Source organism: Platichthys flesus, chromosome 10 (genome assembly GCF_949316205.1).
Source record: "Platichthys flesus chromosome 10, fPlaFle2.1, whole genome shotgun sequence".
NCBI classification, from domain to species: Eukaryota; Metazoa; Chordata; class Actinopteri; order Pleuronectiformes; family Pleuronectidae; genus Platichthys; species Platichthys flesus.
Window position 1 is genome coordinate 1470569 of NC_084954.1, and position 14908 is coordinate 1485476.

Genomic DNA, 14908 nt, shown 5'->3' on the forward strand with positions numbered 1-14908 from the left:
TTTGATTTCAATTCCAGGAGGCTGTTGGCATGCTGAGCAGCCTTGGAGCCAGAAGAGACCGAAGCAGCAGCCCCCCAGAAGGAATTCCTCCATCAAAAGTCTTCATCCAGGCTAAAGATAAGCCTCAACATCTGAGACAGCCGGACACCAGACAACCAACCCAGCAGCCAGGGACAAACGTAGTTCCTCATCAGTCTCACGAAACCTTTGTTCCAAAGATAGTGGTGCAGGAATACAAAGAGGTAAAGACGCCTTCTCCTCCAATGCCATACACATATGCACAAGCTTTGATGCAGACCAGGACAAAGTCGCCGCCAGAGGGCCGGGCTGAAGCTTGGTCAACGACTGTTCTGCCGAAACAACAGCAGTCTCAGGAACAACGGTTCATGACGCCGCAGCAGCAGCAAGAGAAAGAGCTTAACAGACAAAAGGAAAAAGAAATTCAACAGCAAGAAGTCAAGAAGCAGAAAACACAAACAGTGGAACAGCAGGAGCTGAGGCCAACACAACAACAGCAGCAGAGGCAGCAGGAACAGCAACAGATAGAAAAACATCAATATCAAGTTCAGGAGCAGGTGGTAACTTCTGTTCAGGTCGAAACACAAGTCAAACAGGTGCTGGAGCCCAACAAACAGCCACGTGTACAGAAGGCCCCTATAAGCTCATATGAGATTAAAAGCAGGAAGACTCAGGCCATGAAGAACCGGCCCTGGCTACAGAAACCAGTCTCAGGGGAGATTGGTCAGGATTCTGGTCAGGACCAAACTCAAGGTTCACAGCCAAAGACAGAAAAACAAATGCCATCAGTAGAAATTGTTCCTCAGCAAACAGGAGGTCTCAAGTCTCAACTTGAGGCAAATGCAAAGGCTCCTAATCAGTCACAGCAGCAGCAGAAAGAGAAAGCACCACAACCTCAGATAATGTTTCAGCAGCAGCCAGAACAACGTCAAGATCAGCAACAACAGGAACCACTTAAACAACCACAACAACCACAGCCTACCTTAAAACAGACACAACCAGATTTCGATGCCAAGGCTAAATCAGAGACTGTAGCTGTGGCGCAACCTCTCCAACAATCTAAGGTAAAAACCCAAAGTATGGTTCAAGCTACATCTCAGACAGTAGTCCAACTACAGTCAACAAGTGTGTCCCAAACTACTACAGACTACCAGCACCCCCCGGAGACCATGTCTCAAACCAGAATGAGCCAAGTTCAGTCACAGACACAAGTCATTCCTCCGCCCAAAGGTCCTGTGAAGACACAGTTATTGATCCAGCCACAGACGCAGACACAGACACAGCTTCAGTCTCAGGCTCTGTCCCAAACATGCATCCCAGCTGAACCTCAGTTTGGTATCCTTGGTCCACCTGTAGCTCAAGTGCAAACATGGGCTCAAGTCAGATCTGCTTCCCCTGTGCAGGCTCCAGTACAGGGCCAAATGCAGCCTCCTGTGCCATTCCAGTTTCAACTTCATACTCATCCACAGTTTTGGGCCCCTGTCAGGCCCCCCTCCCCTAGAACACCTTCACAGGTCCAGCCTCAAATGCACACTCAAGCAATTGGTGATTCTCAAATCCATGCCCAGTCAACAGCCCATCCTCAAGCCCATCCACAGACCATGGCCCATCCTCAAGCCCATCCACAGTCCATGGCCCATCCTCAAACTCATCCTCAGTCGATGGCCCATCCTCAAACTCATCCTCAGTCCATGGGGGCCCATTCTCAAAGTCATCCTCAGCCAAAGACCCATCCTCAAGCCCATCCTCAGTCAATGGGGGCCCATTCTCAAACTCATCCTCAGCCAAAGGCCCATCCTCAAGCCCATCCTCAGTCAATGGGGGCCCATTCTCAAACTCATCCTCAGCCAAAGGCCCATCCTCAAGCCCACCCTCAGTCCATGGCCCATCCTCAGACTCATCCTCAGCCAAAGGCCCATCCTAAAGCCCACCCTCAGTCCATGGCCCATCCTCAAGCCCATCCTCAGTCAATGGCCCATCCTCAAGCCCATGGCCAGGGTAAAACCCATATTCAGTCGATGGCCTGGCAAAGTCAGGCTGAATCTTTGACGCAACATCAAACCCAGGCTCAACATGTTGTCCAGCCTCAGGTTCATTCTCAGCATATGACTCAGTACTCTACACATGCTCAACCACCAGCCCAGCTGCCAGGACAAATCATGCAGGGCCAGCATCAGGCTTGGACTCAAGTCAGAGCCTCATCTCCAATATCTGTCCAGCATCCTCAGGCTCAGCCTCAGCTGTTTCCACAGGGTTACCCCCAGGCAGGATCTCCATCCCAGCAGTGGACACACAAACACGAACTACAAAATCAAGCCTTTAACCAGAGACATCCCATTCCTCAACCATACGTTCAGCAAATAGATCAAGCTTCACAGGCTCAGGCCTATTCAACAGTTCAGGTTCCACCACAATGGATCCAAACTGGGCCCCAGCAAGGACCTCAGATAAGGACCCCTGGGTATTCTCACATGGGGCAATCATATACTCATCCTGAAAGACAGCCACAAATACAACACCAAGCCTTGGCTCAAACACAACCCCAGATTAGGCCCCAAAGTCCCATGCAGCAACAGATGAGAGCTTATAATATTGCTCAGACACAAGGTCAAGTACAGCCGCAAATTTGTGTTCGCCAGCGCCAGCCTCATCCACAGTCTCCCTCTCAGCAATGTCCACAGGTGCCACATCAGCCTGAATCTCAGCATCATCCTCAGACGCAAATTCAAATACCTCAACAATCACAAGCACAGCCAACCCATCCTCAGTTTCCTTCACAGCCCCAGGTCCAGACAAAGCGGCAGGCTTCATCCCAAACACTCATTCACACACAGCCACCGGTACAAGCAGAGCCCCAAGCTCAGACTCAGCAGCCTCAGCTCAATGTTCAGTTCCAGGAGCCTCCTCTACAACCTAAACATCAGACCCAGCTCCAACCACAGCTGAAAATTCAGTCAGCAACTCAACCAAAAGGTGAAATGCCTTCACAACCGAAGCCTCATGACCAGTTAGCCCCAAAACAAGAGGCTCAATCCACAACTCAAACTAAGACTGGATCACTGCCTCAATCTGTACCTGAGCCCCAATTGTCACCACAATCCAGAGTTCAGTTACCAACCACACCCAAGGATGGATCCCCTCCACAGTCCAAGTCACAGGCCCACACAGCACCACAACCTGAGGCTCAAATACCTACTCAACCGAAGGCTCATTCACAAAGCCAACCTAGGACTGCATCACGGCCACAACATGTACCTGAGTCCCAGTTTCCACCACAACCCACAGTACAGTTACCAACCACACAAGAGGATGGATCCCCTCCACAGCCCAAGTCCCAGGCCCAAACAGCACCACAACCTGAAACTCAATCACCATCTCAAACAAAGGTTCAGTTACCAGCCCAACTCACGTCCCAGTCTATGCCACAGCCCATACCTCAGGCACAGCCGCCACCACAGCCCCAACTTCAGGCTCAGTCACCACCGTTACCAAAGGCCCAACCTAGCACACATCCCAAGGTTCAATCCCCCCCACAGGCCAGACCTCAGATCCAACCACTTCCTCCACAGCCCAAAACACAACAGTCCCAAACCATTGTGCTCTCTCAGGTCAATGTGCTACCTCAGTCCCAGGCTGAGTCACCTGACCTCATCAAACCCCCGGCGCTGGCTCAGGCCCCCCCACAGGCTTACACAGAGGCTTACGCCAAGGCCCAGGCTTTGGCCAGAAACGGCTTTGAGGAGGCGAAGCACTGCCTGCAGGAGCACATCCTGGAAGCCATCAACGTCTTCAGAGACAAACGCATATCAGCCGAACAGGTGTCGGTGAAAGAGGTAAATCTAACTTCTGATGTTTCCTCCTGATTCTATATCAGTCTTTATTAGTCCTGCTCTCATACACAGCCCTCCAGCAGACTGTATATAAACATGGTCGGCAAGATGACTCCCCCAAAAGTGAGAACAAAGGTCCCAGGTCGCCCCCTGGTGTCTGGCTGCATTATAGGTATAAAAAAAAAAAACTGCCTCCTCCTTGTTAGTGGGTGGGATGGACCAAAATACGTTGAGTTAATGGGACATTTTGGCTACATTTCTGGATAGTGGGAGGAGTGCAGACTTGTCGTCCATCTTTATATACAGTCTATAGGATCTGTAGTTTAAACGATGAACCCAGTTCATGGAAGCTGCGTTCGTTGTCTTCAACTCAGTGGCTGGTTGGACAGAAATCTGAAAATACACATTATAATATTGATGATTTAATAACTTTAATTAAATGCATATATTTCTCTCATCAAATGTGTAAATTAACCAAATTGCAAGAAGCCATTTTGCAACTGCCTGATATGTCTTTCTCCTTCAGGAGACCCTGAGGACCTTGGACCCAGAGTTGCTGGAGGAGTTCCTGAGAGCAGCCAAGGGCATGGAGGCATTCTGTACCCCCCCACAGCTCAGAGACATGGAGTTCTTCACCCAATCCGTCAGATCTCAGTGGGAGGTGAGACACAAACTCTTAATGTGTGAAATGCTAGTGTGCATGTTCACATGTGCTAGTTACAATGAGGCCTCATCGTGTTCATCAAGGTTCAAAAGTGTCATATTCGATCTCATTCATGTCTTTAATGAATAAATGTACAAAGATCTTGTTGTGACAACTGTGCCCTAACATGTTTTATTTTGAATTTTTCTCATGAAATGTCCCAGGCAGTGAGAGCTGAGATCTCAGGCTTTTTGCCTCAAATACAGTTTGAAGTAACAAGGAGAGACTTTAACTCAGCTGCTGGTCAGTGTGAGATGCACTTAAGCTCCCGATTAGACAAAGAAATCCAGGTAGTTGATTTACTAGAACTAAGGTGGAGGTGTGAGTCGGTGGATGGGTGTTCTGCAAACTTACCTGCTCTACCTGCCTAACCTTTCTTTCCTGCTCCTTCTTTGTTTGCCTCCGAGGAGAGTGACGGTGAGACTTGGTGACTTTGTTCTGGTTCCTCTTTAAGAGACTGCTGCTTTTCTTGGGGCTTGTCTAGAATAACTTACGACAAGATTCAGTAGCTTGGGCAAGAAACTTTTTTGTAGTTATATGACAACAATAAGAATAAAATAAAAATCGCATTCTTTCACTTTTTGTTGGGTTCGGCTTTTGCAATGTCTCTCAAGCTGTCATAGAAAAAATATAAATAAAAAATGGGATTAGATTAGATTGTGCACCAGTGCAAAAATGATATTGTGACGTCGTGCATGTTTGGAATGTTAGTCCTCTGGCTGTAAAAGCAGTAATAACCATGCTCCCTGTTCCCAACAGGCTTGTTTTGCAGCGGATGGCAGCTTTGCCCAGGCGGGGCAGCACCTCCAGGCCCTGAAGGAGCTGTGCGACACCCTGAGCCCAGAGGACGCTCACCGCCTCGCCCAGACGCAGCTGAGGGAGTGTGAGAAGAGGCTGGCCGCCATCCAGCACCAGTTCAGCGGAGAACAAGACGCTCCACTCCCTGATCCCAGGTGTGTTATCAGAGTCAAATATGTTTTCCTGAATGGCAGATTGTTGAAAGTAATGTTTAAGATTAAGATGAGTGTGCGTGTTACTGCGTTGCCCTTTATACAAACAGAAAGATTTTGTGATGCTTTCTTTCCTTTACGTCGTCCAAACGTCAGACTTTCATCTTCCACTTGCGGCTTTACCGCAATTGAGATTAAAATGTTTTGAAGGAAAAGCAGAAATCACCTTCCTTGTTTCTTCTTCACAGGATCCCTGCTGCCTTCAGTGAGGATGTGACCACACAAGAGGAGCACGAGATACCTCAAGTCTCAGCTGAGGTATGACTCACTCCCTCTGAAACCTCACATTCCCAAAACTAAATCCAATAACACCTCATTGAAACTTTTTTCCAGTGAATGTTTTCAGACCAATGTTCCAGGAACAAGCGTTTCACATTTTCTTGTTATAAATATGTATACCTGTAAGCAGTTTGAATGAAGAGATAAGAAACTGCTCATCTTTCCCAGGTCTCCCAGGTGACAGTGAAGACGGTCAGTGTGGAGAGGAGGGAGGTTGAGAAGCAGACGTCAGTGGAGGAGGACGTCAGCAGGAAGGAGGCTTTAGAGAGGTACGCCTTGATAACTCAACGTACATCATACTATTTTGATTCTCCGTGTCTAACTTGATGTTTTTACTTGTTATAAATTTGACAGATATGAGAATTGTAAGAGGACCCTACAAGCCCAGCTTTCTAAAAACGAGCAGATCCTCAAGGACATCCCCTCGGACTCCGTCTCTCTGAAGGGCTTACACACCCGTCTGCAGGAAATACAGGTGCGACACGGGATTGAATGTTCTTCTTCTATATTTGTATTCACCACAACGTGCTAATATCCTCTCTTTCCCGCAGTTTTTGAGGCAGGAGACGGAGTCCCTGTGGTCCGAGTATGGAAACCTGTGCTCCCAGCGTTCCCAGTTGGGTGGAAACACTGGTCTGGAGCAGGAGAAGACGGAGCTGCAGGAGCAGTGGCGCACGCAACAGTGTAACCTCCAGAGGAGAGGCAGCTCGCTGGGCGCCGCCCTCAGGCAGATTGACTCCACCGAGAACCACATGGTGGACTTCACCGACCGTCTGGACCGGTACCTGAGGCAGCCCAAAGACATCAGCGCCTTCACACTGGCCAACACCAACATCCTGAAAGATATCAAGGTCTGAAGTCCGCCACACATAACTTGTGTTTATTCTGCCACACAAACGTTATCAATGCATCAATCGATAAATTATAAGTGACTTTATAGTGTATACTAAGAAAAAATGAAACCGTACTACAACCATAAACCACGTATATAAAAGTGGAAGACTGTCCTAAAGTGAAGGCATAGCGTGTTGACCGCCCCCTGATGGATGGCTGCTGTGTAGTGTAGTGTTGGAAGGAAAAGTCTGAAGCTAATAGACAATTGCTGAATTTTCTGGAAAGAACAAGATTGATTCTCAGCTTTGGCAGAACAACGAATATCACACTTTAGTCGTCTTATCTCACTCTGTACTTTGTCTCCCTTTGCAACAGGAACTAGACGAGAACATCCAGAGTGAGCTGGACCAGCTGTCCCGTCTGGACCCCGAGTCCAGCGATTTGGACCCCAGGGACTGTTTCCCTCTGTCCCGTGAGGTCGAGACCCACAGAACCAGCCTTGATCAGCTCAGACAGCAGGTTCGCAAGAGTGAGGCCTCCGCCCGCGCCCTCGACCGATTCCTCATGTCACTACGCACTGTGGATGAAGACATCTCCGGAGTCCAAGGCGCCCCCTGCAGTGATGCTACGGTACTGCAGGACGCTCGATCCAAGCTGGCTCTGATCAGGCAGAGCATCGACAGTCTGATAGAAAAGGCGCCTCAGCTGGATCTGCTGCTGCAGGGAGCCAGGCTGACGGTCACCAGGGATGGTGTCCCGGCCTCCTGCCTGGACATGGTGACGGCTCTGCTGCGGCGGCTGGAGGAGGCCGACAGTGGGCTGGCCGTTCAGCAGCAGGGGCTCGTCAAGGAGACCCAGAGTAAATCCCTGGGCCTGAGGAAGAGGGCGCTGCTCGCGGAGCTGAGGAAGCTGCAGGATGTGATTGAAAGCCAAGGCCTGAAGGAGCCCAACATACCTGCAGTGCACCACAGGTGTGTGTTGTGTGACTCTATACTGATGCAACAACTTAAGTTAAAACAATGAGGGTTGTAATTCTAATTTAAATGTATTATATTTTCTTTCCCAGGCTCCGTGCCCTGTCAGATCTGGAGGTTCAGCTGCAGGCCCAGCATGCCGAGCTCCAGAACCTCCGTGAACTTCAGGAGAAACAGGGAGGAGGAGAACACCTCATGCAGGAGGTGGACACGCAGTGGAAGGAGACTCACAAAGGTTTTTCTGACAGGTGCGTTTGGCAGGAGAACCAATAAATCACACAAATCACAGTTAATGAAGCTTGTAGGATAATCTGACCCTTGGTCTCATGTCAACTGAATCTGAGCTATGTTTACTGATTGAATTGAAGCTATTCTTACAAGACTGTGAACAAGCTAAGGTGCATGTGACAGAGGCTCCTCTTGGCCCAAAGCAGTGGACGTGTGGTCAACAGAGGCTCAGACATAAACCGTCTTTCCTTCCTCTTGCAGGAAGAAGCGTTACGCCGTCCTGCTGGAGAATCTGAAGAAGTTTCAGAGCAGCCGCAGTCACCTGAGCAACACCCTGCAGAGAGTGGAGCAGACCATCGGTGATCAGGCCTCCTACATGGGCAAAGACAACCTGCACAGAAGTATCACCAAGGTGAGCTCACAAGATAACTATGTCTGAACCTGACATTAAGGTTTTTGTTCTGCTTTAACACAATCGTTTTATGTTGTGTAATTCAAACCACTGTGTGTGTGACCCATCAGCAGATGTGCTGACCCATTGTTCAAGGAGACTGATGTTCTTTGTGCGTTCAGGTGAATTTCCCATTAACATGTGTGTACATTTCTCCAGTTCAGTGACATCAAGGAGGAGCTGACTGGTCTCAGGGAGCCTATGGAGGAGATGAGAGGAGTTTGCAAACAGCTGCAGTCTCAACTGAAGACGATCCCAGACTGCAGCGAGTCTGCGTACGAAGCCGAGGCTGACACTCTGATGGACAACTGGCTGGACGTAAGGACCTGTGCATGAAGCATTCAAAAGACATGAGAGAGGAACATGTGGATATTTAATCTGTGTTTGCAATTTTTTATTTCTCAAATAAATGAGAACATTTAACTTTATACCCAATGTTTGTGAAAGTGAAAGTGATAAGAGAGGAGAAGGGGTTCCGCCCCTGTCTATATCTCACCCCTCCCCCAAGCAGACAGACGACCTTCACTGAATGCTGTTGTTTTCTGTTTGCTGCTCGTTCAGGTGACAGAGAAGACGGACGCGTGCATGGACAACCTCAAAGTGGGAGTGGAGCTGTGGGAGAAGCAGCTGATGCTGGGCGGGGAGGTGGACAACTGGGCAGGAGCCAAACTCGCCCTGTTTGCAGCCAGCCATCCCTTCTACAACGAGAAAGACGTTCTTGCCATGAGGGTGAGATTTATGATGAGGTGAAATTCACGAGGCTGTTTTTTATTTTGAAGGACACCTTCATCTATTTTACACTTCGCTTTACAGGATGAGATCCATGCAAATGAGGAGAACATTGAACATTTCCACAAGAAGTCAGTGGAGATCCAGGAGATGCTGCAGAGTCAGGAGGCTCCGCTGGAACTACAGGTGAGTTAGAGCATTAAAAAATCTCCTTCACAGTGTTTGTGTCCTCTTCTCCAGTGTTTGTTTCAACCCTACTCCTCCTCTCACTGCAGGTGATGGAAACCCAGCTGAGGAAGAGGATGGAGCAGGTGAAGGAGCTGTTCACCGACTGCACAGACGTCTTTGAGGAGCTGATAGCTGTGAAGAAACACCTCGCTGAGAAGATCGACGAGTGTCAGTCATCTGTGCAGAACATCCAGGGTTCTCTGAGTAAGATCGATGCGTCAGGACCAAACGTCGAGGTCCAGATTCAGGTACACATAGAGAAACGTACAGAAGCTTAAATAACATGTCAGTCAGAGAAGGGAAATGTATTTTCATTGTATGTTGTTTGCACCAGGATCTGGTTTCTGAACTGGAGACTCAGGAGCAACAGGCCGAGGCTGTGATGAAGGAGGTGGGACTGGTTTCCAGTGTGGCCAGTCCCCAGGTAATGGAAGCTCTCTCTGTGGACTGCAGCCGACTGACAGAAGCCATCTCCCGCACCAAGGACATGATTCACCTGAAGAGAGAGGAACGGGACAAGGGCCTGCTCAAAGTGCTCAAAGGTTGTGATTAGAATCGGTTGGGATTCATCACTTGAAGCTTAATTTGCCTTTTGGGCTTTAATTTTGCACTTAATATATTTTACTTGATGTAAATGGACTTGATGTTTCCTCAGATGAGAGGCAGTCCTTCGAGGAATGGTTCCAGGATTTGCAGCTTTGTGTCAACGAGTGCTTCGAAAACCCTGAGAGCAAAACAGATGTGGAGACGTCTCTGCAAAGACTCACCGTGAGTGGAGGAGTTAATTATGATTTAGACATCTATGAATCTAAGTGTTCTAGATCTGATTTCTATAGGAACAAACAAGGATGGGTCCTCACGGTTTCTCTTGTGTGCATCAGGCTTTCTTAAAATCCAAGGATGCAGAGCGACGTCTGGATCAGATGAAAGTTCAGCTGGAGAAAGGCAGAGAGCAGATTCCTCCCCAGCAGCTCTCTGAGCTCAGCGGCTGGATGAAGGAGCAGCAGGAGGAGGTGGGGACGTTCAGAACCCACTGCCACAACAGGCAGCAGCAGATGGAGTCACTGCTCAGTGACCTGAACAGGTGAACTCACGGATCCTCAACATTACCATGAATCAATCTCCTCTCCTGCAGTGAAAGAGTGTAAGAGTAACATGTTGTTTTGTGTGTTGTTTTGTTCTATAGTTTACAGAAGCAGCATGACAGCTTCCGCGAGTGGCTGCAGACCAAAGAGAAACAGTCTGTGGCGTCGGACAAACACAAACGACTTCTCAAAGAGCTTCAGGATGAGAGGTGACATTAATCAGACAATTAGATTCCAGCTTCAACGTGTAGTAAAATGAGATAAAAGATAGATATGAAATCAAATCTGTGCATAACACACAAACAGTGAAGGTCTTAAAACATTTAAGTGACATGACTGATATTTAGAATTTAGAAAATATGAACCGTCAGACGTTATAATCCCAAAGTAAACACAAAGGTTTGTCCTGAGTTGCGACATTGTAGAGACAGACACACAGAAAGCTGTCTGTCCCCTATACGTGTCTTGTATGGCCTATATATTTCTCTCCATGTGACAGTGGTAGAGCGGAGACCCTCAGTGAGCTGTTGGCATCAGTGCGCAGACAAGGCGTCAGAGCGGAGACCCTCCTGAAAGACGGAGATAACCTGATTCAACGCTACAGAAATCTGGAGGCTCGGCTGCAGAAGCAGACCAAGGCCCAGAGTGACCTGGAGGGGGAGTGCGACAGGTTTGATACCCAGGCTGAGAGCACCAGGACCTGGATCAGAGACCTTCTGCAACCCCTCAGCTCCACCGGCAGAGACGTCCAGACGGAGGAGACGAAGTTCAAAGCACAGGTCAGTGGAGATTCAGTCTGATTTAACGATTTGAATCCCAAAGTCCCAGAATGACCCATACGCTAAGATTCATCAAGTTTCCGATTAATTTTCATATCGTGTCCCCAGACGATCCTGAGCTCCAAACCCGAGGGAGACTCTAAGATGACCAACCTGAGAAGACAAAGCCAGAGTCTGTGTGAGCAGGAGGAGCTGGACGAGAGCAGGAGACAACAGGTCCTCCAGTCGGTCAGGGAAGCAGAGGAGCAGTGGACGGCCGCCCTGCACACGGCAGAGGAGGCTCTCAACAAGGTGGAAGCTCAAGCTCTGTTGGACAAAGACATGAGAGCTTTCAAAACCCAGAGTGAAAACATCCAGTCCTGGATAAGAGACCAGGAACAGAACCTGCAGTCTGTCGGCGGACACATGCCGGTCGAGGAAAAGCTCCAGATCGCACAAGTGAGTTTAAAAGAGTGTGTGGGTCATTTGTTTTAGAGTTATAACTTCAGGAAGGATCCAGCTGTTGTGCTCACCTAAAGAGACGTGTGTTGTTTTCAGGCTACGCTCAACTCCAAACCAGAGGGAGAGTCAAAGCTCCACGATCTGAAGCAGCAGGGTCAGAGACTGTGTGACAAGCAGGCGATGGACGACAGCAGGAGACGGGAGGTTCAGGACGCAGTCACACACAGGGAGGAGCAGTGGAGGAAAGTGATGGAGGCTGCAGAGGAGGCTCTCCACAAGGCGGAGGCCGACGCTGCGTCCGACAGAGAGTTTGATTCTTTCAAAACCCAAAGTGAACAGACCCAGACCTGGATGAAGGAGCAGAAGCAGAAGCTGTTGTCCCTCAGTGGACAGATGCAGTGTGAGCAGAGGTTACAGGTTTCACAGGTGAGTCCAGTTTGATCTCACTGCACAATGTAGTGGAGGACGTTCTGATATCTAAAGCTTTACACCACCACCTCTGTGTCTTCTCCTTCAGGCTGTTTTGAGCGCCTCGGCCGAGGGGGAGTCGAAGGTGCTGGACCTGAAGAGAGGAGGCGAGAGTCTGAGCGACGGCCTGGAGCCGAGCAGGAGGTCCGAGGTGCAGCAGCTGGTGGAGAACGCGGAGCAGCAGTGGAGGATGGTGCTGCAGGCTGCAGGACAGGCCGAGCTCAGAGGTCTCTCAGACGACTTCGACACGCAGAGTAAAGACACTCAGTCGTGGATCAGGGACAGACAACAGAAGTTACAGTCTGCGGGTTGTCTCTCACCACCGGAGGAGAGATGTCTCACTGCTCAGGTCTGAACTTTGATGAGTTGACTTTGAAAAAGGTTTGGACTATAGATGAAGATGGACGAGACTTCTCATCTTCCTCCCACTGTCTAGAAAGGAAGCCCAAATATAGATATGAACGAGAGTCATGACCCCATTTATTAACAAAATAAGATAACTTATACAAACCGAACTGATCAGAAACACTTGAACAAACATCTGTGAGATAAGAACGACCTGAAACGACAGAAACCATCTTTGACAAACATTTATTTAACGTCTATCATGATTATTTATTTTTGGTCCATGTCCCATCTGCTAACCTGGAGGAGGCCGGGTTTATAACCTTTACTGCAGCCAGCCACCAGGGGGCGATCAAACCCTATGGCTCGACTTTTGGGAGTTGTCATATCGTCCATCTTCCTCTTTGTTTCCATTAGTTGTGAAAATGTGAAAATATTTTCTGATGATAGTTATAAATCGAAACTCTTTCACCTTCTTCCAGTTATTATTATAGATTCTAATTATATATAATCAGAATCAGAAGTCTGAATGAAGGAGTTTTTGTATTTAATGAATATGGTGCTCTGTTTTCCAGAGCGTCCTGGGCTCCAGGCCTGAAGGCGACTGTCAGGTGAACAACCTGCGGCGGCGAGGCCAGAGCCTGTGTGACCACCGCGACGCAGACGAGGGCCGGCGGCTGCACGTCCAGCAGACGGTCCGGGACACGGAGGAGCAGTGGAGGGCGCTGCTGCAGGCGGCCAATCGGATCAAGGATGACGCAGACGCTCAGATCGCAAAGGAGACGGGGAGGAGGAGCCTGGAGGTGAGAGGCGTCTGTTAAACCGTTATTAGAGTTTAAAAATCTCTTAAAGGCCTTAAATAGAATTGAATAGTTTTAAACTCCGATCCCAGAACAATCCAAACACGTCTTCCTGAAGCGTTTTAAACCACCTCATCACGTCGGTGTCTTTCTCTTCTCAGTTGAGAGAGTTCGATTCCCACCAGCAGGACACCAGGCGCTGGCTCGCAGACTTCCAACAGCGAGTGAGCTCACTGAGCAGCAGGACCAAGGCCGAGGACAAGCTGCTCTCAGCACAGGTGAGTTTAACACCACATGGAGAAATGAGCAGAGAGATGACATTTTACTTTAAGAGCTGACAGAGACCAGGAAAGGGAAGTGAAGGAAGTGTTAAAGTCAAGCTGTGGGGTATTTACTTCTTTTTGGATTGACTCTGCCCCCTTGTGGTATCGGATCAGTTACTGCAGCTTCATGTCCGAACCACACAATAATCTTGTACATGTTACAGATCATTTTCAACCTTATGTATTTTATCTCTAGGACATTTTGCTCTCCAAACCTGAAGGAGACTCCAAACTCCAGGAGCTGAAGAGACGAGGCCTGAGTCTGAGTGGACAGGACCTCGAGGAGCAGAAGAAGCAGGAGGTTGAGAGCAGAGTGAGAGACGCTGAGGATCAGTGGACCGGAGTCCTGCAGGAGGCCAAACAGGCTCTGGATCAGGCTGAGAAGCAGTGTGCTCTGGAGGGCCGGCGGAGGGAGTACGAGACCCTGAGAGAGAGCACCAGAGCCTGGCTGCAGGACAAGCAGGAGAGCCTGGTCTCTCTGGACGCTCAGATGGATCCAGAGGAGAAGATCATGACGGCACAGGTGAGCTGGATTTCCACCACTATAAATATGTTGCTTCAATATATAAATGTATCACCGAATGAGTTTGGACTTCAGTAGTGATTTGAAAGTTTAAAGTATCCAGAATTCCTTTTCCTTCTGTTTATAACTTTAAAAATGTTCTCTCTAACTTCCTCTCAGACCATCCTGAGCTCCAGGCCCGAGGGCGACTCCAAGCTGACCGAGCTGAGGAGACGCAGCCAGAGTCTGTCTGACCAGGAGGACCTGGAGGAGGACACGACACGAGAGGCCGAGCAGACGGTGAAAGACTCGGAGGAGCAATGGAGGACGGTTCTTCAAACAGCCGAGAACACTCTGAAGGAAGCCGAGGTCCAGTACTCGCTCTCCAGGGAAATGGAAGCCCTGTGTGCCCAGACAGGAAGTACCAAGCGCTGGGTTGAAGATCTCCAGGAGCAGGCCGACTCCAAAGGGAAAGGCCCTCTGGGGAGTCAGGCTCAGCTGGAGGACAGGCTGAGCACAGCACAGGTGAAATATAACAAATAAAATAAGAAATGATTCAGACCTGGCTTTTCCTTCTTAACGACACATTAAAAAAACAAATCATTGGACAAATGTCAGCTGAACAGCAAAATAAACTTCTACGAATATTCAAAAATAATTATCTAATTCAGAAAATGTATGATTATGTCTTAAGGTCATTTTAAGCTCCAAGTCTGACGCTGAGGCTCAAGTGACGGAGCTGAAGAGACGAGCTCAGGGTCTCTGTGAACAAACAGACCTGGAGGGGGGGAAGAAGCTGGAGGTTCAGCAGAAGGTCTCAGACATCGAGGAGCAGTGGAGGACGCTGCTTCGTTTTGCTGAAGAAACTCAGAGGTGCAGGA

General features: G+C 49.0%; 1 protein-coding gene across 1 annotated transcript in view; it reads left to right on the top strand.

Moving 5' to 3' along the window:
- The first annotated feature begins 25 nt into the window (after positions 1 to 25).
- LOC133961545 (nesprin-2-like) overlaps positions 26 to 14908 on the top strand; it is a 95034-nt gene continuing 80151 nt past the window's right edge. Inside the window, exons 1-27 of the mRNA XM_062396694.1 lie at positions 26 to 3851; positions 4375 to 4509; positions 5311 to 5504; positions 5750 to 5819; positions 6009 to 6109; positions 6195 to 6315; positions 6392 to 6691; positions 7050 to 7645; positions 7741 to 7896; positions 8138 to 8288; positions 8487 to 8645; positions 8889 to 9056; positions 9141 to 9242; positions 9332 to 9532; positions 9619 to 9826; positions 9940 to 10052; positions 10166 to 10368; positions 10471 to 10578; positions 10869 to 11148; positions 11257 to 11586; positions 11686 to 12015; positions 12107 to 12406; positions 12978 to 13205; positions 13364 to 13480; positions 13722 to 14048; positions 14208 to 14552; positions 14722 to 14900. Of these exons, the coding sequence (XP_062252678.1) occupies positions 30 to 3851; positions 4375 to 4509; positions 5311 to 5504; positions 5750 to 5819; positions 6009 to 6109; positions 6195 to 6315; positions 6392 to 6691; positions 7050 to 7645; positions 7741 to 7896; positions 8138 to 8288; positions 8487 to 8645; positions 8889 to 9056; positions 9141 to 9242; positions 9332 to 9532; positions 9619 to 9826; positions 9940 to 10052; positions 10166 to 10368; positions 10471 to 10578; positions 10869 to 11148; positions 11257 to 11586; positions 11686 to 12015; positions 12107 to 12406; positions 12978 to 13205; positions 13364 to 13480; positions 13722 to 14048; positions 14208 to 14552; positions 14722 to 14900 (9344 nt within the window). The 5' untranslated portion in view covers positions 26 to 29. The remainder of the gene's footprint in view (positions 3852 to 4374; positions 4510 to 5310; positions 5505 to 5749; positions 5820 to 6008; positions 6110 to 6194; positions 6316 to 6391; positions 6692 to 7049; positions 7646 to 7740; positions 7897 to 8137; positions 8289 to 8486; positions 8646 to 8888; positions 9057 to 9140; positions 9243 to 9331; positions 9533 to 9618; positions 9827 to 9939; positions 10053 to 10165; positions 10369 to 10470; positions 10579 to 10868; positions 11149 to 11256; positions 11587 to 11685; positions 12016 to 12106; positions 12407 to 12977; positions 13206 to 13363; positions 13481 to 13721; positions 14049 to 14207; positions 14553 to 14721; positions 14901 to 14908) is intronic.